This window comes from Opisthocomus hoazin, chromosome 24, assembly GCF_030867145.1.
Source record: "Opisthocomus hoazin isolate bOpiHoa1 chromosome 24, bOpiHoa1.hap1, whole genome shotgun sequence".
Classification (NCBI taxonomy): Eukaryota; Metazoa; Chordata; class Aves; order Opisthocomiformes; family Opisthocomidae; genus Opisthocomus; species Opisthocomus hoazin.
Window position 1 is genome coordinate 3,627,824 of NC_134437.1, and position 26,048 is coordinate 3,653,871.

A 26,048-nucleotide genomic window follows, 5' to 3' on the forward strand; every position below is an offset into this window, starting at 1 on the left:
CACCTGCCATCCCTTCGCCGTGCGGGCACTGCTGTGCAGACCGCCAACTCCCCGGCCCTGCTCCCATCAGCCCGCCGTGCTGCTTCACAGCCCGCCTCTCGTCCCCCACCGCATGTCCCAGGGTCAAGGCGCCCCGACACCACGTTCCTGCCCTCCCCGACCATCGCCAGCCCAGCGCGCAGACTGTTCGAGCCCATGCCGAGGGTCTTCCGCCACAAGCAACGGCCACCCAGAGATGCCCACTACGATCCCAAGGATTCAAAGGGCCGTCTCTGTGGCACCTATCGACGGGCAGCACACCAAATGCTGCAACCCCAGCCAGTTCTACACATCCCCACCCTTGGAACATCAAAAACCTCTGCGGGCATTTCAGTAACATCCCCATGACCTGCACTGGCTACAGAGAAACCGGGGCACCATCTATGGCCTCGCTTCTTCCAGTTCCGCAGGAGGGATGTACATGGCCCGGCTACGATAGCTGCGCATTGTCAGCCTAGCTCGTGAGCTACAACAATCAGCTTCGACATCCCAAAATGGCACCGATCGCCACGGGACCGGTCGTTCCGGCGAGCGACAATCGCAAGCCCCGACTTGCGCGCTCCCGACCCCGCTAACCCCCGCAACGCCGAGGACTCCTATCCAGAACGTGCCTGCTAATGGACGGGCCCAACGACACCGCTTGCACCCGTCCGTTCGCAACCTGCCGACACAGACATCGCAGTGGGTTGACCACGTTAATGCCAGGAGTGGCCACGACAGGCGCTCCATGACCGAGCGCTGCTTTCCTGGAACCGCGGCCTCCATCCGGACCCCTGTACGATACAACACCTCAGCGGCGCGTGGCTATCAGCTTCGTACGCGCGCAGGAACCACGCCCAGCCCTTCAGAAAGGCAGTGCCGGCCACCCGGATGGGGCCGCGCCCACCGCCTCGCCCCGCCACATGGGGCAAAACCTCCGAGGGGACCCTGTCCCGCTCCGATCCGTCCGTTGGGAGCGCGATCGGCTCCTCACCTGCACTCAGTCAGGACGCAACGCACCCCAGACACACCCGACGACATCGCTTCCCCTTTAACAGCCAACAAAGAGATCCCTCGGAACAGTGGCCTGCCCCCAGGGCTGCGTGACGCATCTCCGAGGCAGACACGTGGCACGTCAGCCCATACCTTGTTTCCCACTGCCCCCTGCCCACATGAGCGGCGCTGCTTCTCAGGGGACTCCCCTCAGTTCTCCCCTAGAACGGGTCCCGAGGACTCGCAATGACACCTTGGGAGTGGAGGCCGTGACTCCTCATCCGCTACTAAGATGTTGCCAGCCACGCGGACCGCACATCGCCGTACAGGATGGCAAATCGTGGCATCGCGATGGATCTGCCAACTAGTACCGATTATTACCTGCAATGTTCACCACGTGACCTCGCCGAGGCCGTCACGCACCCTAGGCTCGGTTCCATGTCCCCGGAATGCGTCAGCCCACGAACAACAGGGGCTTCAGAGACACTACCGGTTGAGATGCACTTCACCGGGGACGACGACAGCTTGTGCCACACTTGACGTGCCCGTCCTTCCCCTCAAAACCAGGGCACCAACAAAACAGATGAGGCCGATAGACCGAGAGTTGCGCCCAGGTCAGCACACATGGAACCTGCCAGGGACTACACTGGTAGTCCTCCGGTCGCGGGAAGAACGAGGGGCCGAAACCTCGGTCTGCGAGCCCTTCTCGGACGAGCGGACGTTCCGGTGGGGCGATCCTGTCTACGCAGGTGCCCCTTTTCCAGCCCTGGATGTCTCAGCGCAGAAACGAGCGGCAGGGCCCTCTCGAGAACCTCTGGCCAGAATGCACCGGGACCGCCCCGACAAGACTGACCGGTCCTAAAGGCGGGGGCGGTGGGGGGGCCTGCGCGCTCCTCCGCGGTACATATTGCCACAAGGGGCAAGCGGCAGAGCAGCAAAACACCCCGAGCACCTCCATTCCACAGCAGAGACGACGCCCCGACATAAGTCCTCCTCTTCAGAGGGGGGACCCGGGATGAGATCCACGTACGACGAGATCGTGCCGACGGCATGCGATGCCCACGACCGCCTCGTCGCACCACAACATCGGCCATGCGGCACAAAGATTTCACAAAAAACCCCACACCCTCACAGCTTACCCCTCAGGAAGGACCACGCCACACCAAGCTACAGACACCCACAGGACTGCTCCTTTGACAGTACGTCGGGGTGCCTAGTGCACACCAAACAGACCCCAGAAGATGAACGCTCCGCAACCACTCGCTCCGGGACAACACGAGAGGACAACTGCCAAGGTCTCGGCGAGGACACCGTTCGAGCACAGGGGACCGCAGGCATCCGGGAAAGCCTCTCTGGCCCAAAGTCCGGTTACGATCAAGCCAGGGAAGAACACAATCCCTTTGGCCTAGACCACGGTGTCATCAATGGCCTCGCAGCACTGGCCAAAGGCAAAAGGAAAGACACGCTCGGACCGCAGCGTCTCCCCACCGAGGTGTCCGGACACAAAGAGCTAGCAAAGGGACAAATCCCCTGGCGCTTCTCTTAGCGGCGCCCAGACAGGGGGATGGCCCGTCACTGCAATCCCGGGGACCTGTGGGGCCTCGCAGAGGGCACCCGCAGCCAGAAATGGCTTGCGATCCAGCGCAGATGACCCCTGGACGCGCGCACCGAGATGCCCGCTCCAAAGGCGCGTGAGGCTACCAAGTTCCGCTTCTGACGACATGACCTGCCGTGCCGACAGCCTACCGATACGCACCAATGGCCTTCGTCCCACCTCACCGACAGCTTTCCAACCATATCCACATTGACCCTGGAAACCTCTCTCTGTGAGAAGGACCCGAGCGAGCACGGCGCCAGGACGACGGGCCCCAAACTCTCTTCCCCCCTGAGAAGGGACACCTTCTTGGCAGGAGTCGTGCCTCCGCCGTGGTCCGACATAGCCCCGGGAACACACTGTCAGCGGGAGTGCTAGCCTGCCGCTTCGAGCTCCGCTTTGGTAGACTGCATTTCTCAACAACGATCCCGCATCGGTGATCCCTGTCGCTACACTACATCACCAACGCTTGCCACTCTGCTAAACTGTTTGGGTAGGAGTCCTCGGAGGGCCTCCGACCGCCCCGTCGAATCTGACAGGCGGCTACACGCCTCACCCTTCGGATACAGACCGTTCACTGACTCTGGGGCGAGGAGTCCATCCAGCCGCGCCGAGCCTCACCTCTGAGAGAGACTTCACAACGCCGGCGGGTCTTCTCTAAACCTCGTGACCCGACAAGAGTATTCTCCTCTGGCCGCTTCTCCGAGTCCCCTTTCCGCCCCTTTACCGCGACACACGGAGCAACCGCCGCGAGGCCCGTAGACCACAAAAAACCGTTAGGTACGAGATCGCCGAGTGCCACCGGCAGTGCCGGGCGACAGGACCCTAGGGCCCCTTCGTCACCCCGCAGAGCGTACCGCTGCCAATGGCACGCGACCTCATTCCCGCCTCTCCGTGCCAGAGCATCCCTCGCCACCGTCGGACCTAGCCTCGACGGAGACCGTAAAGGCACACGTCGCCATTTCTGCAGACTCTGCTTCGCCAACTCGGGCCCCTTCCAATGGCCAGACACGCCACAGAGATAGGCTGGCCCGCCGAAACCAAACCAAGGGGAGGCGGATCTTCCTCAACACCTATTGGATGGTGAGATTCGTGCGGTACGGCCTTCAAGGACCCCGGGACGCCCGTCACCCCGATGCTCATCAAGGAAGCCGTGCGGGAAAGCGAATCTACGGGTCGTAGGGGACCGGCGGGAGACGAACGCTCCCATGACAGATGAGCTTCCTGCAACGCCAGACCCCTATATGTCACTCACCTCCCTGCATACAACACAACTGTATTCGGCAACAGACCATCTCAGAAGCCCTTGCTTTGGCATTCAGGCACATGAACGGACCCGGCCGAGCTTGCCTTTCCGACAAGAAAACCCGACCGCCGCCTAGCAGGCTGGCCTCCGTCTATCCCCACGAACGCAGCCTGCGTGCCTGCAAGGAACCCTAAAGGGCACCACGTCGTTTCTGCCTGTCCGGCCGAGGGCATCTCTACAACGGCAAGGTACGCAGACACATCGCCGGGCGACTCTCCGTGGACCGTCGGGCCATCCTTCCAGCACTCCTAGGGACCGCTTGCTAGCCAGCGTGAGTCCGCTGCAGATTTAAAGCCTCATGGGACATCATGTCACCTAACGACACTACCTCGCACGTAGCACCGGAGCGCGCGATCGGAACGATGGCCATGCCCACTGCAAAGCGGCACCCGACCGCATCCTCAGGTACGGGTGAAGGGCCTCGGTGCCAGGTTCGGACTTCTGGACCGATCCCCGGGATGCCATTGGCTACCCTTGAGGGTCCGGAGGCACCACGCGGGAGGCGACAAGGAGCTTCAGGAGTCCCACCTCCGAGCTTTGGAAGCCGCGAGACACCTGCAGGGTGTTTCTCTATACCGTCGCCTACGGTCAGTACAGGACGGCCCGCGCGCAGCCGAGCGGCCGGGAAACTGCCTTCGGGACATCCGACGAGAGCGTTCGCAGCGCACACGGCGATCTCTCTCCTCCGACGCCCGGGATCCCGTCGGATATCTCTTACGACTCCCGGCATTACAACGCGACGATGTGACAGCGCTACAGAGTGTCGGCTCCGGCCAACCCGATCCACGGGATGCTCCCCTTCCTGCATGGCATTTACAGGACTGTACACACAGGAGTTCTTTCATAGCCAGAGGAAAGCAACGAGCCAGAGAGGCGAGGGTCCCTACGTGCCGCGTCCCTGGGACCTAGGCGGTGATATTCGACTGCCTCAGCCCTACAGACAGAATGGATCGCTTACGGCACAAAGAGCCAATACTGACGGCCCTTCCCGCTGCGCTATCTGAGCTGCCCTTTCTCCCGAGGCGGTATGGAAAACGGAAGAAGACTTTCAGGCGGACCGCTCCGCAGGTGACAAGATGACAGGCAGAGGACACACTGGAGGAGGACCGAGGCCCAGGGAGCGCCAGCCGACAGATTCCCCCGACCTACGCAGACGGCCCCGCTACGGACACTGGATAGTCCCAATAGACGCTTTCTCAGGTCAGCCCAAAGGGTTCCCGTCGCGTCCATCCAACGAGACAGGTCACCGAAATCACACTGGACAACGTACTAGCTAGCTTCGACATTCACGACAGTTTGCCCTCAGACAATGCCCCTCGTTGCCTGCCAGACGTGGCATGGGAAGGTACAGACTCTTTGGAACGTGCCACGGCATCTCCATACCCCGAGCACGCCTCCGTCCCGTGGAAAAGTAGAGCGGATGCATTGGACGCCTACGAGCCCGTGAGAAAAGTAGGCCGGGAGGCTCGCCGCCGCCGCAGAACAGCCATACTTAAACAGAACCAGTTCTTCCCACGCAGCACAGGGGTACGGAGGGCGGTTCGTGGCGTCCCAGCCACTGCCTCGCACTTGACCTGGACTCGGCGACCGTTCCGCCTACGCTTGGAGACAGCGGATCTCGGCCATCTACCCCATCCGCTTCGCGCTAGACCGCTTCTCCTTCTCGCAGAAACACAAGGAACACTTGGCTACAGACAGGAGCCTTCGACGGCCCCTAGGTGACGCGTGACCAGCAATGGAGAGAAGGACTTAGGGTATTTCCCACGGGAAGACGGCCAGAGACCCTCAAAAAGGAACGAGACGGGAACGGAGCGGTCTCCCCAGAAGCCGACAGGAATGACACCCCGCAGCTGTATGACACGCTTACATTAACCCCAATGTGCAACAGACAGGTAGAAAGACTACACGCGCATTTACTGTCTCCCCGTCACCAAGACCTCGGCCTCGGCATGCTCCATCTCTAGCCGTTCTGCTGAGCGCCCGGGTCTGAATAGAACCAACGCTCTCCCCAGCGAGCAGGCGCTGCCTGACTGCACGCCGGACAACACATCCGCCTGGGAACAGCGTGCCCTTTGGCCCTTTCGAGGGGGAGGCTGCACCCCGAGATCCAGGAAAAAGGGTAGGCCCCTTACACACCACCATTAGCAAACCCTATCCTACTCCGCTGGTCGCCCCAACAGAGCATCGCAGGGCTGCCAAGGGAAAGCAACTGGGGGAAGAGGAACATTTCCTGGCCCTGGGGCCTCTTTCATCTCCTCTGCTGTTGCGCTTCCATCGGAGGATGCGGCGGCCATCCGATAGCCCTGTCCAGTCCATCGCCTCCCTGTTCCGACTCCGCCAGAAACGGGCGCCGCAACAACACTTGCCCGAGCGGACTCCTGGATCCATGACAGAATTCAAAGATCACAAGAACCATTTGGGTGTTTACAAAGTCCTGTCCCTAAACAAATCTCCCATCCCCATGTGTGACTCGAACACCATGGAGGTGCGCCTCATCTCATGGTCCGATTGCAATCCGTCCCACCAGTGCCACGGTCACACATCACCGGGGAGCGAACGCACAGGATGACCATCGCCACGATTCCCACGACTGCCACTGCAGCTACTTGGGTGGCACCCTACCCTCACAATAGTCGACCGCTTGATGATGTTGCCCGGTTACCAGCGCAGAATCCTACCCTCACAGCCACAGAGAATCGTCAGGGTGGGAATGGGCCGGGAAGATCATCTGGTTCCGGCACCCCTGGTGCCGGAACCCGGGACGGTGACCGACGCAAGCTCACACGCAGGGACCCACAGGACGGGGAGTGTGGCGCTCGGGCTGCGTGGCAGGGATGCACCCGTCCCAGGCGCTACGACACGGCGAGCAACCATCAGCTGGGCTCGCGAGCGACGGCCGGGGCCTTCCACTCGCCACAACCCCACGGGACCGCACCGGAACGGGCGTTGCGGCGGGGGCTGCGCGTGACCGCCGGCTCACGCACCGCCGTCCCCGCTCCCACCCGCGACTCCGCGGGGCAAGGCGCCGAGCGGGCGTGCGGGCCCGCACCCACACACGCCGACCGCGCGCTGCACGCTCCAACAGCGCCCACGGACGGAGCACGGCCCCCGCCCGCGCCGGGCGCGGCACCGACCCCCGCTGCTGACCCAGGGGCGCGGTGCGGGGCCGGTCGCCCACGCCGCGCCGCGATGGCAGCGGTCCGCGCGGCGCGGGCGGGGCACCCCCCCCCGGCCCGCCCCGCCCCGCCGGGGCGGTCCCCGCGCCCCGCCCCCGCCCGACGTCAGGGCCCGCGGTGGCGAGAGCCGCCTCGGCGGTGACGTCGCGTGGCGCTACCGAGCGGCGGCACCGCCCCTGCCGGCCCTTCGCCGCGCCGGGACCGCCGACAGGTAACGGGGGACGGGGCGCGGGCGCGGGGGGACCGCGGGACGCCGCGCGGCCGCCGACCCCCGCGCCGGGACCCCGCCGCCGCGCCGCGGGGCTGCCGGGGGAGGGGCGCGGGACCGCGCCTCCGGGCCGCGCCGACCCGCCCTCGGCGCCCGACCCGGCCGGACGCTGCCCGCGCCGGGACCCCCGGGCCGGGACCCCCGCCGGCCCGGGGGACCAGGACGGGTGCGCGAAACCCCTGCAGCCGCCGGGCGCGCCGACCCCCTCTCTTGCCCGCAGGAGCCGCCATGGACCTGGTCCTGGAGGTGGCCGACCGGCACCTCCTGACGCCCTACGTGTACCCCGCCGGCTGGCCCGAGACCGAGCCGTGCCGCCAGCTCCTCAGCCTCTTCGTCATCACCAACGTGGGGGCGCTGGCCGTGTACCTGCTCTGCGCCACCCTCAGCTACCACTTCATCTTCGACCACCAACTCATGAAACACCCCCAGTTCCTAGAGGTGCGTGCCCCCGCGGCACCGGTCGCCTGCCGCAGAGATGCCCGGCCGCCCGGTTCTCGTGGCACCGGCCCCGCTGCCCGCTAGACACCCGGCCCTAGAGACACGCCCGTGGCGTCCCGCTCTCCACCCTGGACAGCTGCAAAGTGCATCGCTGCACAAGCGGCGACCGCCCAGGGGTCCCCGGCCACTCCCAACGTCACACCGTCCCTGCCCGCGCGCCCGCTAACGCCGCCCGCCCCGTTGCCCGACTTTCCCGACACTGGTCGCTCCATGGCAGACAGCGGCCCGAGCTCGAGAACCCACAGGTCAAGGCCACGCGCCCGCACGCAGGCGCGGACCGCTGCCGGCCTCGGCACCCTGCTTCGGCGAGCCGCCGGCGGGCCCTCCGCTGCCGGCCGGCCCTGGGCCGTCTGTCCCGTCTGAGCCGATACCGGCACCTCTCGCGTGACACGCTACACCCGGCCCCGTCCCTGCCCCGAGCACGGCTGTTCCCAAAGAGGTAACAGGCCGGGCCGTGCCGCGGTGCAGACACGTGGCAAAACACCGGGGCGACAGGCTGCCCGCCACACGTGGGGCCGGCCCTCCTGGCCTCGGGACGGGTCGGGGCGGCGGGACAGCGAGGGGGATGGCGCGTCTCCGCCCGACGCCCGGTACGCCTTCTGCCCCTGACGCCTGTCTCCCGCCGCCCTGCACAGAACCAGGTGCGTCGGGAGATGGCCTTCGCGCTGCGCTCGCTCCCCTGGCTCAGCGTGCCCACCGTCGCCGTGTTCTTCGTCGAGGTGCGCGGCTACAGCAAGCTCTACGACAACATCGAGGACTCCCCGTACGGTGAGCCGCTCCCCTGCGCCACCCCGCCGCCCGGGTCGCCTCCCTCGCTCCCCGCGGCGCAGCGGCTGGGCCCTGTTTCTCATGACGACGGGGCACCTCGTCGGAGCCCCGCGCGCTCTACCCAGGGACCTCCCGCCTCGAGCCCGTCCCGGCTCGCTGGCCTCATCCCTGGTTCCCTTCACAGCAACGGGGTGAGGCGCACGCCGGCCCCTGCTTCTGGACGGGTGCCTTGCCCCGCTCGCCGGCTGCCCCTCTCCACGCGACGAGGCCTCGCCTTTCCCCACGTGCGCCTCGGCTGCCGACAAACCGGCGCCCGACTCGCTTTCCCGGACTCTCAGGAGACCGTCCCGCCCTGTCCCCACATCCCCTCCGCGGGACGGACCCCGGCGCGACTCAGCCGCGCCGCCGGCCGCGAGGGCCGTCGCGCCTCCCCGGTCCCTCGACGGTCCTCGCCGCCTCCCGGCGCCCGCCGCCCCTAACATCCCCGTTCCCCCAGGCTGGTCGGGCGTCTTCCTCAGCATGCTGACCTTCCTCCTCTTCACCGACATGGGCATCTACTGGATACACCGCGCTCTGCACCACAGACTGCTCTATAAGGTACGGCATGGGGTGGCGGACGCCGGGCGAGAGCCGCTCCACCCGGGGAACGCGTGCCACGGCCCAAACGTGGGACGGTCCCCGAAGGGAACCGAGGGCCCGTCGGGGACCGCGTCCCTCTCGGCCCTTTGGGCGGCGACAACGGCTCGCGGCCCCCCCGGCTCCCGGGGGGCGGGTCCATCCCCGGCCAGGGGAACCCCTGGAAGGGGACCGACGGCGCGCCCTCTCCCCGCAGCGCTTCCACAAGCCCCACCACCTCTGGAAGATCGCGACGCCCTTCGCCAGCCACGCCTTCCACCCCGTCGACGGCTTCATGCAGAGCCTGCCCTACCACATCTACCCCTTCCTCTTCCCCCTGCACAAAGTCACCTACTTGGGCCTCTACATCTTCGTCAACCTCTGGACCATCTCCATTCACGACGGCGACTACCGCGTCCCCCGCCTCCTGCGACACGTCATCAACGGCTCGGCTCACCACACCGACCACCACCTGTACTTCGACTACAACTACGGGCAGTACTTCACCCTCTGGGACAAGATCGGCGGCTCCTACAAGAGCCCCACGGCCTTCGAGGGCAAAGGCCCCCACGACTACGTGCGCAAGCTCCGCGAGAAAGGCCCGGGGTCGCCCGACGGGCCCCCGGCCGCCAAGACCGAGTAGGGTTCCCGCCGGCCCGGCCCCGGCCGCCTCTCGTCCCCTTCCTCCCCGGCCTCTCGGGACGATGCGCCCGCAGACAAAGAGCCCCCGATCGCGCGACCGGCGCAGGGGCGATGCTCGGCGAGCCCTGCGGCCCGCCCCTGCGCCCAAAACGGCGGCGTCCAGCCTCGCTCGACGCCGCCCGCCCGCCCGGACCCCCTAGCGTTCCCCCTCCCGGCTGCCTTGAGATCTCTGCAAGGTTTCCCGCGCTGCTTTACTACCGTGCTGCTGCTGCTTTACAAAAGGAAGAAAAACATGGCAGCGATACAACGGAAACATGGCACAAATAGCACAATAACGTGTCTCGTGGCAGAGTCTCCATCCGTCCGGCGGCGCGCCGTCATCGTCGTGTCGCCGTCCTGCGGGCCCTCGAGACGAGTCGCGTCGACGCCGGTCGAGAGGCTGACGAGGCTGCGTTCTGTTCCGAGCTGTATTTCCCGAAAAAAAGTCGCCAACGCCTACCTTTCGAAGAAAACGGCGCGGGGCTTCCCGACAGCTCCTCGACGCGCGACGCGCTCTCCTCCTCCCATCTCCTCACGCCGGGTGCCAGGGCGCCGACGGGACGCGGCCCGCCAACGGCGTGCCTGTAGGACAAAGATGCGCGTTGAGTCCCGTGGGTCCCTCGAGGTCCCCGAGAACATTGCGGGACGCGGGGGGCGGGGAGGAGAAACGGGCGCCGCGACGTTCGCGGCCGGCTTTCCCGGGAACGCGCGGCGTGCTTGCCGCCAACACCTGGTGGGTCTGACCCGCACTCCATAAATCTCACTGGCCCCCTCAGCTGCCCTTGGGTGCCTTCGCCCTCGCTCCCGACGCCGCGCCAAGCCCACCGGGGTGCCCTACGTGTCCTTCCCGTGCAACTCTAGGCAGACCCACGCAAATCGGCGAGGACGGGCGGGAACGTCCCTGGCGGCCGTGCACACCGGGCACACCCTCAGTCTCGCAATACAGCGCCTGCGTCCGTTCCCCTGGTACGGGAGGGTCAGGCTCCCCTGCCCGGTGAGCCCGCCCCATCTTTCGAGTGACGCCAAAACCCTCGGAGCGCAGGACAGGGCTGCTCGGGACCCTCGCCGAGCGGGCCGTTGGGGTACCCGCTGTCCGGGCCGACTCCCATCCTTCTCGCCGCTCACCAAATTGTGCGGATCCAGAGCTTCCCCCAAAGCGCTGGCCGGCGCCGGCGCTTGGCCTTCCCCCGGTCCCCCGTACGACGCTATCCTTCGCGGGGAAAGGGCGCCTGGGCAGGCGTCGAGTTCGCCGGACGCCGGGACCGCGCTGCCCGAGCCAGGTACAGAGGCCCCGTTCTTACGGGCCCTCGCCGCAATGAGAGACCCTCTGCTCCCGGCCCCGACTCGGCTGTCCCCCACGCAGGGTATGGCTCTGGCACACGCCGCTACGCCGTGCGGCACCCGATGAGCGTTGGGGGCTCGCGTTCTGCCAGGAGACGCCCCGAGGGTCCCTTTCGCCTGCCGGCAGGCTCCCCTGCCCGGGCTGAGCTCCGCGCTCGCCTCCCCACGCCAGCTTGCTCTCCCGCACGTGTGCCGCGGCCCTGCCCTCAGTTTGCTGATTAACTCGGAGAGCGGAGGACTGCCGAGGGTCAAGGCGATGCCCTGCTCCAACACGGTGACGACGTCCCTGACCTTTGGGAACCGCCGCTTTAACCAGGGGCCCGATTCCCAAATGACAGGAGTCCGCGTGGAGGAGCCCCGCGCCGTTTTGTGGCCCGTCTCTCCGCCTTCCCCGAGCCGAGGGCACGGCGACGGCCTCGCCGACGCCTGCGCCCCATGTGCACGACACCGGCGGGAGTGACAGCCTGGGGCTTGGGGCGCGTGTCCCGCTCCGGGCCGACGTTCCCGGGAAAGGCGCCTGGGGAGCGAGAGGCAGCCGAGACCTTACGCTGGTGTTGCACAGTGCTTCCCTGCCAGTGTCCGTGGTCAGGGACAGCTGCCCGGGGCTGGCAGCTGGGGACACGCGTGGTATGTGGGTCACGTACTCCCGGCACGACACTGTGATGGACGTCCCTCGGGGGACCGCAATGAGGACGCGCCCACGCGTGCGTCCCTCGACACGCCCCAGGGACGGGATGCCGCCCGGAGGAATCTGGACCGGCTCGCAAGGCGGGCCCGTGTGCGCCCCGTGACGTTCACCGAGGCCGAGCGCCGGGTCCCGCCCCTGGGTCGGGGCGACCCCCGGGGTCCCTACAGGCCAGGGGACACAGAGACGGAGAGCGGCCCTGCCCGGGAGGGCTGCAGGGGGAAGGTGGATGACAAGCTGGACGTGCCCCGGCAACATACGCCTGCGGCGCAGAGGCCCGACCGTACCCTGGGCTGCGTCCCCGGCGACCTAGGTGACGGAGTGAGGGAGGCGGATCTGCCGCTCGTCTCCGCTGCGGTGAGACCCCGCTGGGAGTCCTGCGCCCGGCTCCGGAGGCCTCGGCGCGGGAAAGACGGGGACCTGTGGGAGCGGGGCCGGAGGACGGCGACAACATCGATCGGAGCGAGGGGACGCCTCCCCGATGAGGAACGGCCCAGAGGGTCAGGGCCGTTCAGCCTGGAGAAGACCAGGCTCCGAGGAAGCCTTGGAGTGGCCTTCCTGTACCTGAAGGGGCCTACGAGACGGACGGGCACAGGCTTCTTGAGGAGGGCCGCTTGCAATAGGACACGGAGTCATGCATTCCAACGACAAGAGGGCGGCTTGAGCCTGGATACGGGGAAGAGATTCGATACTAGGAGGCTGTGAAAACACTGGCCCAGGGTGCCCGGAGGGAGACAGCCGGTCCGTGCCCTGTCCCTGGCAACAGTCGAGGTCACATCGGCCACGTCTCGGAGCGACCCAAGACGTAGCCGTGCATATCCCTGCTCCTGGCAGGGGGGGTGACCTAGAAGGCCTCGACAGGTCCCTTCGGACCCAAACCGATCTGCTGTGCTACGATGCACCGCTCCTTCCTATGAGCTGGCGCGGAGGCCAGACCGGACGGCGCTCCGGCAGCACACGGTGCCGGGGTACCCTGAGAGCACCGAGGGCTCCCTCCGCCGCACCCGCGCCGAGCCTTGCCTTCGCGATGCCTCGCCCCGACCCGCCAAAACACCGCACGCAGCACGGGCGGGGGTCGGCACGCTGCCGTGAGAGCTGCGGGGCGAGGCTGACCGTCGGCGGCCCGCGCCTCGTGGGAAATCCCTACCGATGAAACGGCATCGCGCCTGGCGTGAGGAGACCCGGTGGCCTCCGGACTCGAGTGTGGCCAGGGCACCTCGCGTCCCTGCCGGACAGACGCGTGCGTCTGCGGCGCCTCGCCACCTGAGACCGGGGAGATGGAGACCTCCCGGTCAAGCGTGTGCCGTGCCGAGGCCGCCGGGATGGGATGTGTGCTCCCGTGTGGCCCGAGGGCACCGTGCCCCAGGGAGATACGGTTCTGCACTGGGGACCCCGATCTTGCCATTACCACAAGATGGAGGTGTTGCTCGCAGCACGCCAGCGGCAGGAGCGGCATCTGCATCGATGGCCTTCCTCCTCCTCCTCGTCCTCTGAGAGGCGGGAGCACCTTACGCCAGGCTCGCTCTGCCGGAGGACACGCGTGGGGTGGCCCGGAGCCGTGGGAGACTGGCGTGAGACGCGGGGGCGGGACGCGGACGATTCCGGGAGACGCGTGCAAAGCTGCCGACGCCGACAGAATGGCCCCGCCGCCCTCTCCCCGTCACGTGGGCTGGGAGACAGCCCTTGTCGCTGCGTCCCCTCTCTCCCAGAGGCACCTGGCCACACAGCCACAGAGGCGGACCGCTGGCACCGCGAGCTCCAAACCCCAGAGCGGCGGGCGGGGCGCGCGGACCCGAGGCCGGCAGGACCGGCTCTCCCCCTCTGCCGACTTCCCACCCCGGCCGGTGCTCGGCCCGCTCCCCGGCGGGAACCACGAGGCACGCCGTGAGGGCGGAAGGGGTGGGAGATTGCCCAAATGGGCCACGTCTCCCGCCCTTTTCTCCCGCTGAAGAAGACCTCGGCACCGGCACGTGCCACCGGCGAAGCCGGGCTAGCCGCGTTCTGGACACGGTAGAGCCTGTTACTACCAAGCATGCCCTAGTGCCTTCGGGCGTTCCTGGAGCGAGAAAGACAGGGAGAGCGTGGGGAAAACCAGTGGCGGTCCCGTGGCTTCGTTGCTTCGGTGAGAGCGCGCTCCGCACGCGTGACTCATTGAGCAAAGGCCGCCGGCACCGCCGGACAACGGCGCCAAAGGGGCCTTACGCTGCAGGGATTGCCCGACCCGCGGATGAAACCTATCGCCACGCTGCATCATCACCGGCCTAGCGGCAGGGCGGATCCGCAGACGCCCTGGGCGTCCCGGCGACGGACGGATTCAGCGAGCGCCGCTTTTCCAGCGGCGTCTTCTATACATAGAGGCACGGGCTCCGAGTCGCTGCGGTTCACGAGGATTACGATGCGCGTTCGGAAAAGTCCTTGACCCCTAGCGATAAGCCTGCGGCACCCATCGGAAAAGCACACGGTCCGACACCGGGCTCTCCCGGACCAGCCCCCGGGCCGCTCGACGGGCGCGCGCTTCGCATATTCACCTAGAGCCGGTCCCGCTCGGGAGGACGGAGACAGGCTGCCGTGCATGCCGTGCCGCTCGCCGCTGCTAGTCTGCTGTGCGATACCTTCTCTGTCCCACTGTGCCCGGAGCATTTCTTCGCCTTGTTTTGGCGAGGACGCGACGCTCGTACGCACGTCGGGCGGTGCACGTTTCTGAGCCGCATACGGCAGGCTACGCACCGTCCTGCTCGGAGCGACTCCGGGAACGAAAAGCGACGCGTGGCGCACGAGCGTGACGATCGGCTGCCTCCGGGAAAAGCCCTCAGCTGCTGCCTGGGAAACGCAAGGACGACCGCCGTCCGCCTCCGATGGAGGAGGCGAGACCGAACCCTCGGACCCGTGGACGGCCCCCGACGGTGCCCAAATGCCATCCGTCTCTCTCACCGGCAGCTAGGTTGTGCTGCAGGCCCGCCTGCCTGGCCCGCCCGGTTTTGGCACTGTTCCCCTGACAGCTCTTGGCGACTCTGCCCACGCCGCGACATGCCTGTACTGCCATCTTCGCTACAAGGGGGCCGCCACCGGCCCCGCGTCCTCGCTCTGCGCCCCTCGCCTAACCCCTCTGAACGGACGCATCTACCCGAGGGCCCCTCCTGAGGCGGCAAAAAGTCACGGCCATCCTCGGCCCGTTGGCGAGGGGATGCCGACGCCGCCGGCGGCGTGACCGCTGTCGGACGAGCCTTGCGGAGGCTCCGGGGAGCCCCCGTAGCCTCCGGAGAGGAGCGTCCCGGTGCACGGGTGCCCTGCGCTGCGTGGCGTTTCTTCGTCACGTAACGTATTTCCGAGCCCGCACCCGACACGGACGTATCCGCTTCGCTCTGTACCGCTTATGTATGTGCGTGTCTACACGGACACATGTTTTTCTGCATAAGCACATATTTGGGTCTACTTCTAATACTTACTGATATAACATAGATTTTTAACATAGATCAAAAACCAGAGAATCCTCGAAGGGTAAGGGTTGGAAGGGACCTTAAAGCTCATCTGGTTCCGACCCCTCTGCCGTGAGCGGGGACATCTTCCGCCAGACCGGGTCGCTCGGAGCTCTGTCCCACCTGGCCTCGCACGCTGCCAGGGAGGGGGCGGCCCCAGCTTCTCTGGGCACCCCGTGCCGGTGCCTCGCCACGCTCACGGTGAAGATTTTCTTCCTAATATGTGCATACATGCACAGCTATGAGTATAGATAACAACCTGCATCTTGAGATACGCCTATAAATACACGCACACGCTTGTCACCTTAGCACAGATGTATCTATACATGCTTCATATATGTCCACGTAAGGCAGGCGAATGAGAGTCTGCTGACTCCCGGTGGGGGACGACGCCCTGGAACGGCTCCTTTTCTCAACAAGGATGGCGTGTCCGGAGCCTGGGGGGGCGTGTACTTCGCTAGGCGCGTAGGAAACCGACCGTACTTACCATCATCCCCGCTCGCATGACTCCAAAACCTATATGGATTCTGCATTCGCTCTGCCAAATTTATCGCTACGGACCAGCGGCTGCAGACACAGGAGAGGGATGCGGCTGCTGCGTGACCCGTGCCCGGTCGCGCTGGGGAGGGGCTCCTGGGGAACGTCGCCCCCCCAGGGACGCCCCTCCCGTTCCTTTCCCAAAACTCCGGCTAAGAAGTCTCCGTGCCTCTTGTGAAACAAAACACGCGCTCTTCGGTGGGGCACGGCTAGGAGTCCTTAGCCGAGGGCGGCAGGCAGCGGATCCTGCCTGCCCTAGCTGTGGGATGGGGCACCGTCGTCATCCTTCGACGTCGCGAGTCCCTGCTGTCGACGGCCGAGCGGGCGGGAGCGACCGCGACCCCGCCGTTACCGCTTCCCTGCGGCGCACACCCGGCTGTCGCGAAGCCTGCGGCGCCTCGGGGCGCGTGGATGCCATTTGCCAGGCCTGCCGCCCTTCGGAACCGGATCGACCTCGGGGCTACCCTTCCTGCGCGGTGCTGCCTTCCTCTGAAGACAGCCGTACCGACTTCTTGGGAGGCTGCTTCGCTTTGGGAGCTACAAAGAGACCGCTCGGCCTGCAAAACGGCTCCCGTGGAAAAGACGACTCATTGCCATGCCGGTGTCTCCGGCGTACGGCTTTTGCCTCAGGCTATGCACACATTCATTAACAACGCCATCGTCCCTCTAGGCGTCCCCCGAACCGCGTCGAGGCCTTCTGGCTACACCAGAGGAAACTGGGAACCGGTTGGGACTCCAGCCAGTTTGCTCGGCATTCGACCACATCATCGAGGAGGTATTTGTGCGGAGAGCCCGGCGGCTGCCCGCGCCGGCGGGGATCGACGGCCGCGCACGGGGGCCGCGACCGCCCTCTCCTGCCGTCGCAGTGACGCTGCTGCAAGATCCCCCCGTCCCGGCTGTCGCCCGCTCCGCTGGCCGAGCGGGTGCCGCGCGCACAGCGGGAGGGACGGCTCGCGGCTTCCAAAGCGCGATCCGTGGCACGACGTGACCTTGCTGGGCTCGTGCGGCCAGACTTGCCGCATTCTGCACTACTTTACGTGGACTTTCGTCCCGGCCGGCCTTTCGTTCGACAGGCTGCGAGCGCCTACGGACGGAACCAAGCGACAAGCGGGTGCGGGTGACGCGATCGCCCCGGCTGCCGAGACCGTGCGGCAGCACGGCGAGGTGCGGCGACCCCGTCAGGGTCCCGAGGGAGCCGAGCCGCGGGGCTCGTACGTGCGTCTCTGCGCGACCCTCTCTGACGGCCACGCCTGATTCCAGGTGGCTCTTTTTCACTACTCTGGCTATTACGCCCGAGAGGCAGAACCTCGCGCTCCCCTCCCCCTGCCCCGAGTCTGGCTGACGAGCCCCGCCTTGGTCGTCGCGAGAGAACCTTGACGGCCGCGGCACCGGACACTGCTTCCCCTGCGTGTGGCTGCTGCCAGCTTCCGCCCCGCTTACACGTGGAGAAGGAGGGGGGAGACCCGAGTCGAGCGACTCCGGCTAACAACAAAGTACTGACACGCGGCGGGCTGCTGCTGGCCAGCAGCGCCGGGTCCTGACAGACATGGGTTTTGTCCCGTCCCGTCCGTGTCCCCCGTTAGCCGGCACCTCGGTCCCTGCCCGTGCTTGCGACCCTTTGGCCCGTCTCCTTTCCCTCCTCGGCTGCCTCCGGGGACCGCGCGCCCTCCCGGCAAAAACGAGCGCCTTTGCTGGAGCTCTGCGAGCGCCGAGATGGCAGAGCGGTAGGAAATGATTGCGGCTCGGGATTGCGAGCCGGGGATTCGCAGCTCGAGAGCGCAGAGAAGGGAAAGGGACGGATGAGTACCTCGGGTGCTCGATATATGCCCCGCCGACAGACTCGGCTTCTCGGACAAAAAGGCTGCCAAGCGTTGGTGTCGAAGCCGGAAGACCCGTATATTGATGCCGCGGTGACTGCTCCGAGCGGAGCCTCGCTTCACTTCCCAAAGGACGCGCGCCGTGGCACGCGGACGCCGCTCGGCCGTGCCGAGCTCCCTGTCCGGGATCGCTCCTTGGGATCGCACCCTCTCAGCGAACGCCGGATCGTGAAAACACGACGCGTGTCGGCCCCGAGGGGGGCGGGAAGGCTCGGAGCTCCCGCCCGCCGAGACCTTCGATTCTGAGGCAGGTCCTGCCGAGGCCAGATGCTTTCTTCTGGGAAAGTTCCCTATGTCCTACGACCGCACCACAAGGGCCCGCTTTCCCAGGAGACACGTGCTCTCTCGCTTCCCGGATGCGTCAGAACAACACCCGACTGCCAGCCCTGTTCGGAGACCCGCCCGCCCGAGGTGCGCCTAGATGTCCTCGCTCCGGGAGCGAGGGGCACGGGCAGCCTTTATTGCTGCGGCGGCCTCTGGCCCCCGGCGTCCCCGGACGCCGAGATGTCGGCTGCGTCAGGGCTGAGGTCGCGCCCTGGTGACGGCACGGGCCGGTGTACGCCCTGACTCGACTCCAGCAATGTGCAATGCTTCCCTGCAAAGACGATCCGCTCTCTTGCTGAGGGTCTGCGGGGGACGGCCGTTCCGGCCCCCGCTGTCCTCTACACCCTCCGGGACTTGTAGGGCCGCGCCGGGGAAACGCGAGAGGGAGACGGGAAGGAAAGCCCGGGGGCTCCTCGCCTCGCTCCCGGAGTTCGGGGCGTTTGCTGCTGATGGAATCCAGATGTACCTTAAAATAAACTCTGCCCGACTCCCCCTCCCTTTCACACCGGGAGACGGGTTCTTTTTGCAGGCCACAAAAAATACCTCGGCAAAGGAAACGTGCGTTTCCCTCCCCAAAGAAAGAGCTATTCATCTGTGAGCGTTCCCCAGCGCCAGGATCACCCGAGAGGTCCTCGCTACCGCTCCCTCCCTCGCGCCCGCCGCGACGACCCGGCGCGGTCGAGTCCCATGGGGCGAACGGAAAGCCTTCTCGGCTCGGTGCGTGAGCGGACGGTGGCGTCGCTCGAGGCGCCCGGCGCGGACCGCGAAACGGGAGCCGGGAAGCGGACGGCAAACCCCCTGCCCGTCAGCTTCGTCCGCTGAGAAACCGCTACAAAGTCGCTTCCTCGGTTCTGGCTCGTTCTTACTCCGTTCTCCCTCGGTTGTGTCTTTGTCGGGGGGATTGCACCGGGCACAGCGGGTCCTTTGGTGGGCAGCGGGACGGATGCTTGGAAGCAGCGGGGCTCTCGGGAAATGCCGACGCAGTCTTTTTGGATCCATCTCGCCCGCCCGCCCGCCGCGTCTGCGGCGCTGAGCGACCGGCGGCGGGGATGCCTGCGCGATAGAACTCCCTTATTGGCTCCGCCGTCGCCACGGTGACCTCCGGCCCTCTGGAGGGACGTTAGGCTGAGTCGACACGGCCGAGAGCTATGTTAGGAGGGCTCCTAATTCTGTGGACTCCATAACTGCGATACGCTAACTAGGTTTCTAGGCCACAGCACCGTGCGGAAAGCTCTGGACAACGTCACCGCGAATAAAGCGAGTCACGTAACGGGGAGCGAGAGGGCCTCGGGGCCATCCAGGGGGTTGAAAAGCTCCCGTTCCTTCAGGGCCAGGTCACAACCATTTGCTCCGCAGATTTCCCGACGCCGTTACCGACGCCGGAGCGGCTCGCGAGGCGGAGAAGACGCGACGCCTTAGCCGCTCTCGGCACCGCTGAGACGAAAGAGGCTCAAAACCAGGTAAGGCCTTTTCTCAGTGGCACGGCCATGCCCTCGACACCACCTTTGGCTGCTAGAAATGAGCCAGAGCTGAGCCCCAGGCGCAGCTCGCCTCTCCGGCCGTCTCCCAGAGCTGCTCCCCTTCCCGTCCCCTTCCGCGGGGGGGGGCCTGCGGTCGAGTGGGGCGCGAGCCCTCGGCCCGCGGCAGCGGAACGGACGGCAGACGCTGTCTCGAGGGGCCTTGCCTGGCTAGACGCGGCGGTAAAAGGGGACCACGGCAACAGCGGGGAGAAAGAGCGGGAACGCGAGAGGCAGAGGGTCACCTGGCACCCATAAGCGAGCCTCCGGCTTCGCTGGCACCGTCCCAGACTCCCGAGGCGTGCTTTCCGTCAGACACGTCACTTCGCACCTCTCTGCCCGAGCACGGGCCGTCACGTCCCCCGTGCTCTGCATGAGCGGAGCCGGGAGCGAACGCGCTGCCTCGTACGGTCAGGCCGTCTATCCACGTCAGGCACAGGTGCGAGATGAGCCGACACCTCCCGCTGACCGCAGAGCCGGGGCCGGACGGAAGGCACCCTTCCCTGCCTCCGGGGCGCGAACCCGCCGCTCTCCTGCCCCACATTCCCACGCCCCGTCCCATCCCCCCTCCGTAACACCCTGGCCACGACACTGCCCCGCACCAAAAAGCCTGCACGTTACAAGGATGTCCTTCGGTACGGCCGCACGAGCCCCAGGCAGGGACGGGACGAGGCCATCTTTCCCTCTCTGGAGAGGTGCCTCTCGCCGCCTGCGGCACCGCCGGGGATGTCCCCGCGGCTGGGAGTCCGGGACTTCAGCCTGTGACGATACATCGGATGGCTGCCACTGGCGGCGGTCCTGCACCGTCCCTGCATAACCGCACATCATCGCTGCCGCGCCGCAGAGTTACGAGGGCTGCCCGGGCACGCTACCTAGGCTGAGTGTTTTACGGGTGAGCTCGCCGCTAGCTACCTGGACCCTGGGCGGAAAGAGCCGCTCCGCCGGCACCGCTCGAGCCGGCCTCCTGGGCACCGTGCGCGGGAGAAGCGGCGGCAGGGCCCGGAGGGGTGCCGGGACTGGCCGCACGGGTGAGGCAGCGCTCGACTTCCATCCACGCCTTCATCTTCCCATGCAGAGCCAGATTTGGCTCCTCTTCACGCCTGACCTGCCCCCTCGGCGACACAGACCCGAGCCCGCATTACGGCCCGCCGAGCCGCCCCGACGACGGGTCCTTCATGAGCCTCTCCTCCCAGCTGAGCCGCCCCGGCGACGAGCCCGACCTCACGGCGGGTCTGACCGATCGCTGGGTAACCTGCTTACCCACAATGGCCCCCTGGCACCTTGACAGCACTTGACAAAAACGAGACACGAAGCGTTACTGCTGGCCCGCAGGATCGTCTCCCGAGGGCACGCAGACTGCAGAGACCTCTTCCATCGGTGGTTGCAGGACACCAAAGTCCTTACCGGCCGCTTTTCTTCCCCACAAATAGTAGGACCTCGCGATGTGCCTCAAACCGGCGCTCAAAACTACACCGCTGCACAAAGTTGGCAGACATTTAAAACTGACGGGAGCTTCCCGGGATGGCCTTGCACCTAGACCTGCCCAAACCGCCAGAGAGGCTGAGTAGATTCTGACACGGAGAAAGACAAGGGACCGGGTGCGCAGGCTGCGAGCGCTGCCTCTGGGAACGGACACGAATGGCGGAGATCTACTGCGAGGTCAGAAAGGGTTTAAAACCGCAAGCCGAGCAGATCCCCCGCCGCGGACCCCCCTCCTTACGGTCAACAGCGCGACTAAATTGTCCAGAACAGCTACGGCACTAGGACAACAACCTCCCCCGGCTATCTCTGCTCAGCCGGCGCAAGACCTTTGATCAACACGTTCGGCACCCCAGGGAAGGGTAATGCTCCTAGGGAGCACGCGCGCCTCTTCCCTCCTGACAGACCCGGACACGGAAAGGCCTCGTGCGCTCAGCGGAACTGACGTGGCACCGGGACGTCCCTGTCATGCCAGCGTCCCTGTGCACGGGACATACCGTTATTCCACGCGTCTGGGATAACCTCTGCCCTAGGACACGTGCGTGTGCAACCGCAGTTTTGGCGTCTATTTTCAACCCCGTCCATTTTCTGTCCCAACCCAAACCAGGACACGTCCCACGATCGGTCCATGAACGGTAGGCGCAGAGGAGCGGCCGACCGCCGGTACAAGCTGCAGATCGCTAGGGAGTCGGGCTTTGTTGGGCAACCGGCAATTTCCAGCGCCGTCCTTCCCGGCGCTCGGCATCTGGGCCGTGGCTGGCCAGCTCGCCCCTCCTGACGCTCCGGGGCTCCCCGCAAGGAGCCATTTATCACCCGCTACGCAGCCAAAGGGGACGTAGGTGACAGCCGGGCCTGGAACAGGATTAAACCTCCGCCTGGACACTGGGATCGCGCTGCTCCCCGCCAGCCCTGGGGTACTGGAGGCCCAAGCCCCGGGTCCGGGTGCATGCCCTGCCAGGGGTGCGCACGGGAGGGAAAGAACCACTACGCTTCTTCGGGGGGCGGCAGGAAAACCTCACGCGTTTGCAGCCTGAAGAACACAAGGCTGAGAGGGGACCTTAGAAATGCTGATAAATATCTCAAGGGCTGGTGTCAGGAGGATCGGGCCAGACTCTTGTCAGGGGTGCCCAGCGACAGGACAAGGGGCAACGGGCACAAACGGAAGCAGAGGAAGCTCCAGCTGAACGGGAGGAAGAACTTCTTCCCTCGGAGGGTGTCGCAGCCCTGGCCCAGGCTGCCCAGGGAGGCGATGGAGTCTCCTTCTCTGGAGGTATTCCAGACCCGCCTGGACAAGGTCCTCTACACCCTGCTGCAGGCGCCCCTGCTTCGGCAGCAGGGTTGGGCGAGAGGACCCGCAGAGGTCCCTTCCGACCCCGACCATTCTGTGATTCTGTGATCCCCTGGACGGAAGAAGCTGCTATGCTTCTATTTGACATCGTTTGCCTTAATTTCATTTACTTCCATTCTATTTCGCTGCGTTTCGTTTCCTCTCGTGCTGTTTGCCTCCGTTGCCTCTCATCTCATTCCAGTTCACTTTTCTGCCCTGGCCTGCCCTTCACTTTCTGCCGTTCCCCGTCGGGAGGATGCCGAGCGCCCTCCCGCCAGAGCCCGCAGGCTGGCTGCGGCCGCGGCTTCGCGGCGGGGGCCCCGCGGGGCGCGGGCGGGGGGCGGGATGCGGAGCGGCGCGGGGAGGCGCGGAGCGGGGCCGCTGCCCATTGCACATTCTCTCCGGGCGGCGGCGCGGCTCCCCGCTCCGCTCCGCTCCGCCCGGCCCCGCTCCGCTCGGCTCGGCCCGGCGGCACGAACATGGCGACGCCGAGCAGCGGCCGGGCCGCCGCGCTCCCCCGCCGCCTGCTGCCCCTCCTGCTGCTGCTGCTGCTGCCGCCGCCGCCGCCGGGCGCCCACGCCGCGCGCCCGCCGCCCGCCGCCCGGCCCCCGCCGAGCCGCCGCGCCGCGCCGCGCCCGCCGGAGCCCGTCCAGGTGTACGGACAGGTGAGCGGGGGCCGCCGCCCCCCGCACCGCGTCGCGGCCCCCCGCGGGCGGCGCCTGGGCGGGCTGGGGACGGGGCCGCGAGGGGCCGGCGAGGAGCGCTGCGGCCCCCCCGGGGGTCGGCTGCGGGGGACGGGGCGCGGAGGGGGGGGCTGCACGCTCGCGGCTCGGACACCGTCACTTCCCCGCCCGGCGGGCTCCGAGCGGGTCCGGCGGGGAAGGGGCGGCCGCGGCCCTGGCTGCGCCAGCAGCCGGCCCCGCTCCCGCAGCGGCGGGTCCCCGCGCTCCCCGGCCCGGGGCGCCGGCGGAGCTGCCTGCGGCCGCTTGCGGGTTCGCTCCCCGCCGGGCGGCCAAGGACACGCTAGCTGGCCGGGGGAAAGCGAGCCCCCGGCTGGGAGCGGGCGGGCGGTGGCGAGAGACGCTCGGCTGGAACGTATCTACGCTCGGAGGCTGGGCAGGGGGGGCTGGCTTCAGGCGGAGGACGTGGCTTTGCGTGCTGCGCTGTGCCCTTCTCCCTTAGAAGGGCTCCTCTCTGCCTTTCTGATCCGTCCTCCTCCGCCCCTTGAAAAATGGGGGGAGAGGAGTCGCCCGTCGCAGGAAAACATAGACACTGCCATTTCTGACAGTAATCCTTCTTGGGCTCCTTTCGCTGGCAACTTTTTCTGGCAGGAACGGCCCCTCGCCCCCCTGTTCCCTACAACCATCGCTTTAAGGCAGATGAGGACCGGACGCTTCGGCTGCCCGGGCGCCTGCTACGGAAAGCTCCAGCCTTAAAGAGTCACCTTGATTTTTACACTGTCCGCACACTACACTACGCTAGGTCGCCCCTCTTGACCCTTCTCGCTTACCCCGCCCGTGTCCCGTCACGTGCCCGAAAAGCTACTGGGCCGGGGAGGGACGCTCGCAGCAAGGCTTCGAGCCTTTGGGGACATCTGCGTTGGCCTCCGTGGCCGGCACTTCCCCTGCCGCGTGCCCTATAATGTCACCTGTTTACTACTCATACAATGAGAAAGAACCAGCCGCGAGGCAGGGCCCGCTCCGGCGCTGCCGAAGGGGCAGGCGTGGGGCTGCCGCGGCTCCTAAAGCCCTGCTCCCGTTCCCCACTTTATAGGCTGCAAAAAGCTGTTCCTACTCTGCTTGAAAGCCTGCTTCGCCTCCTCTCCCTCCTCGACATTTGTCTGCTTTTAGCATAGCACGGCTACCCCATTTTAGAACAAACGCGACACTTGTGTCATCTGCAGAAAGACGCTTGTAGCACTTTCCCTCTCGTCTCCCGGTGGCTTTCCTCCAAGCCGCCTGCCCGGGACAGGTCGAGAGCTGCTTCGGCAGGAGCAGCCTCTGTCGCCTGGACGTGTAGCTACAGATCTGCGAGGGCGCGGAAGCCCCGGCACCTAATAGGAAGCGGTGGGCATTCCACAATGTTGGCCACTGTTTGGTCTTTTCTCATCACCTTCAGCTTTCAGAGGACGTTTGCCCGGAAAAGGGAGCCGCTCTCACTGGCGGCGTGATGCGGGTTTCAAACTAGCCGACCAAACCCAGGCCTTCTGCTGCGGCTGCGGGACGGGACGCGCACATCGTAAAGCCCAGGTACTGCATGTCACCAGGAAGAGTTTATTGGCATTACACAACAGCTCCGACTTCTCCCGAGCGCTACAGTGCTCGCGGTCAGGGTCTGCTTGCCTAAAAGGGACCGGAGGGAGCGCGCGTGTCCTAGCCGCCGTTCCAGATCTGACCGCGCAGGTTAACGAGGGCCTAGAAAGCCAGAAAGCTCTGTAACACCGTGCTCGGGGGACTCGCGCTTCATCGCAGGCAGCAAACGATCCCCGTGTCCGCCGCTCCTCTAGGTCTCTGCCGCTCCTCGCGTACCGGCGGAAAGCATCGCGCTCAAACCAGCAGTCCCCTCTCCGGGACGCCGTCATCAGGGGCAGTGCTTGGACCGAGCAGCGTCAGCGCCGTACGGCTGCAGTCCCCTTTCTGGGACGCATCCCGCTCCCGTGCGTTTGGCAGGTCGCTCGGCCATATGCTGCGCGCTGGCTCGCTCCCCAAACCTCCCTGCCTTTCCTCGGCTCTCCGCCGCGGTCCCGATGCAGCCTCGTGGGACAGTGTAGAGCCTAGGCTCGCCGGCGAAGGAAAATGCGGCGCGGGGGGGCGGTGCCGCCTGTCGCCACCAACGGCGACCTCGCCAGGGGACTGGAGCGAGAGGGAGGGACGCGGCGCCCCGTCTGGAAGCGAGGAGCAGAAGAAAGTCCAAACCCTTTGCGGCTCCTCGGGAGCCAAACGCGGCTTACTCGGCACCACCAGCAACAGGCTCGCAGCCCTCTGGCCCTAGACGCCAAAGACACAAGCACAAAACATTACTTGCGTTCCTCCTCCGGATCCTCGCCACCGATCGCCTGCTCGCCGAGCAGGCTCGCGCACGCGGCTACCGCAAAACGTTTCGGGAACCTCCGCAAACAACCAGACAGGCAGCCTCAACCCCTGTGCCTTTGCGGCTTTTCCATGGCCTTTCCGACTCCAAAGCGCCAGCAACCAAGAGATCTAACACGCGACTCCGGAGACCGTCGGCTTTCAGCCAGAGCTGGTTTTCTTCCCGCGCACGGCCCTCGCCTCGACGGGACCCTTGGTGAGCGTTACGACGGAGGGCCCGTTACCGAGCGGGCGGCGACACGTGACGGGTCTTTTCTAGGACACCGCTGACGACAGAGAAGCAGCCCCGGGCCAGGACAGCTGCCGCCTGCACGCCTGCCGGCAGCCGCGGCCGCACCCTGCCCTCCTCGTCCCGGCGCCAGCCCCAGGCTCGTCCGCAGCCCGCCCTCCGCTCCCTCGACAGCCTCCGTGCTCTCGCCTTGCGCATCCCTGCTCACACCTGGACACGGGTACTCGGCTCCGCGCTTCACGTTGCTAGA

At 66.3% G+C, this 26,048-nt stretch overlaps 2 protein-coding genes across 3 annotated transcripts in view; both read left to right on the forward strand.

Moving 5' to 3' along the window:
* Nucleotides 1-7,191: 7,191 nt before the first annotated feature.
* SC5D (sterol-C5-desaturase) lies at nt 7,192-10,692 on the forward strand. The gene is made up of 5 exons (XM_075442457.1): nt 7,192-7,298; nt 7,576-7,793; nt 8,489-8,621; nt 9,118-9,218; nt 9,454-10,692. The coding sequence occupies exons 2-5, from the start codon at nt 7,584-7,586 to the stop codon at nt 9,877-9,879; spliced, it is 870 nt and encodes a 289-aa protein (XP_075298572.1). The 5' UTR covers nt 7,192-7,298; nt 7,576-7,583; the 3' UTR covers nt 9,880-10,692.
* Nucleotides 10,693-19,498: 8,806 nt separating this feature from the next.
* The window catches only part of SORL1 (sortilin related receptor 1), a 55,293-nt gene continuing 48,743 nt past the window's right edge, over nt 19,499-26,048 (forward strand). The window contains exon 1 of one of the 2 annotated variants that reach the window (XM_075442433.1): nt 19,499-19,617. The gene's annotated coding sequence lies outside the window, so the exon portion shown is untranslated. Of the gene's footprint in view, nt 19,618-23,081; nt 23,146-26,048 lie in introns of those variants that run through there. The other variant, XM_075442432.1, reaches the window with a different exon arrangement.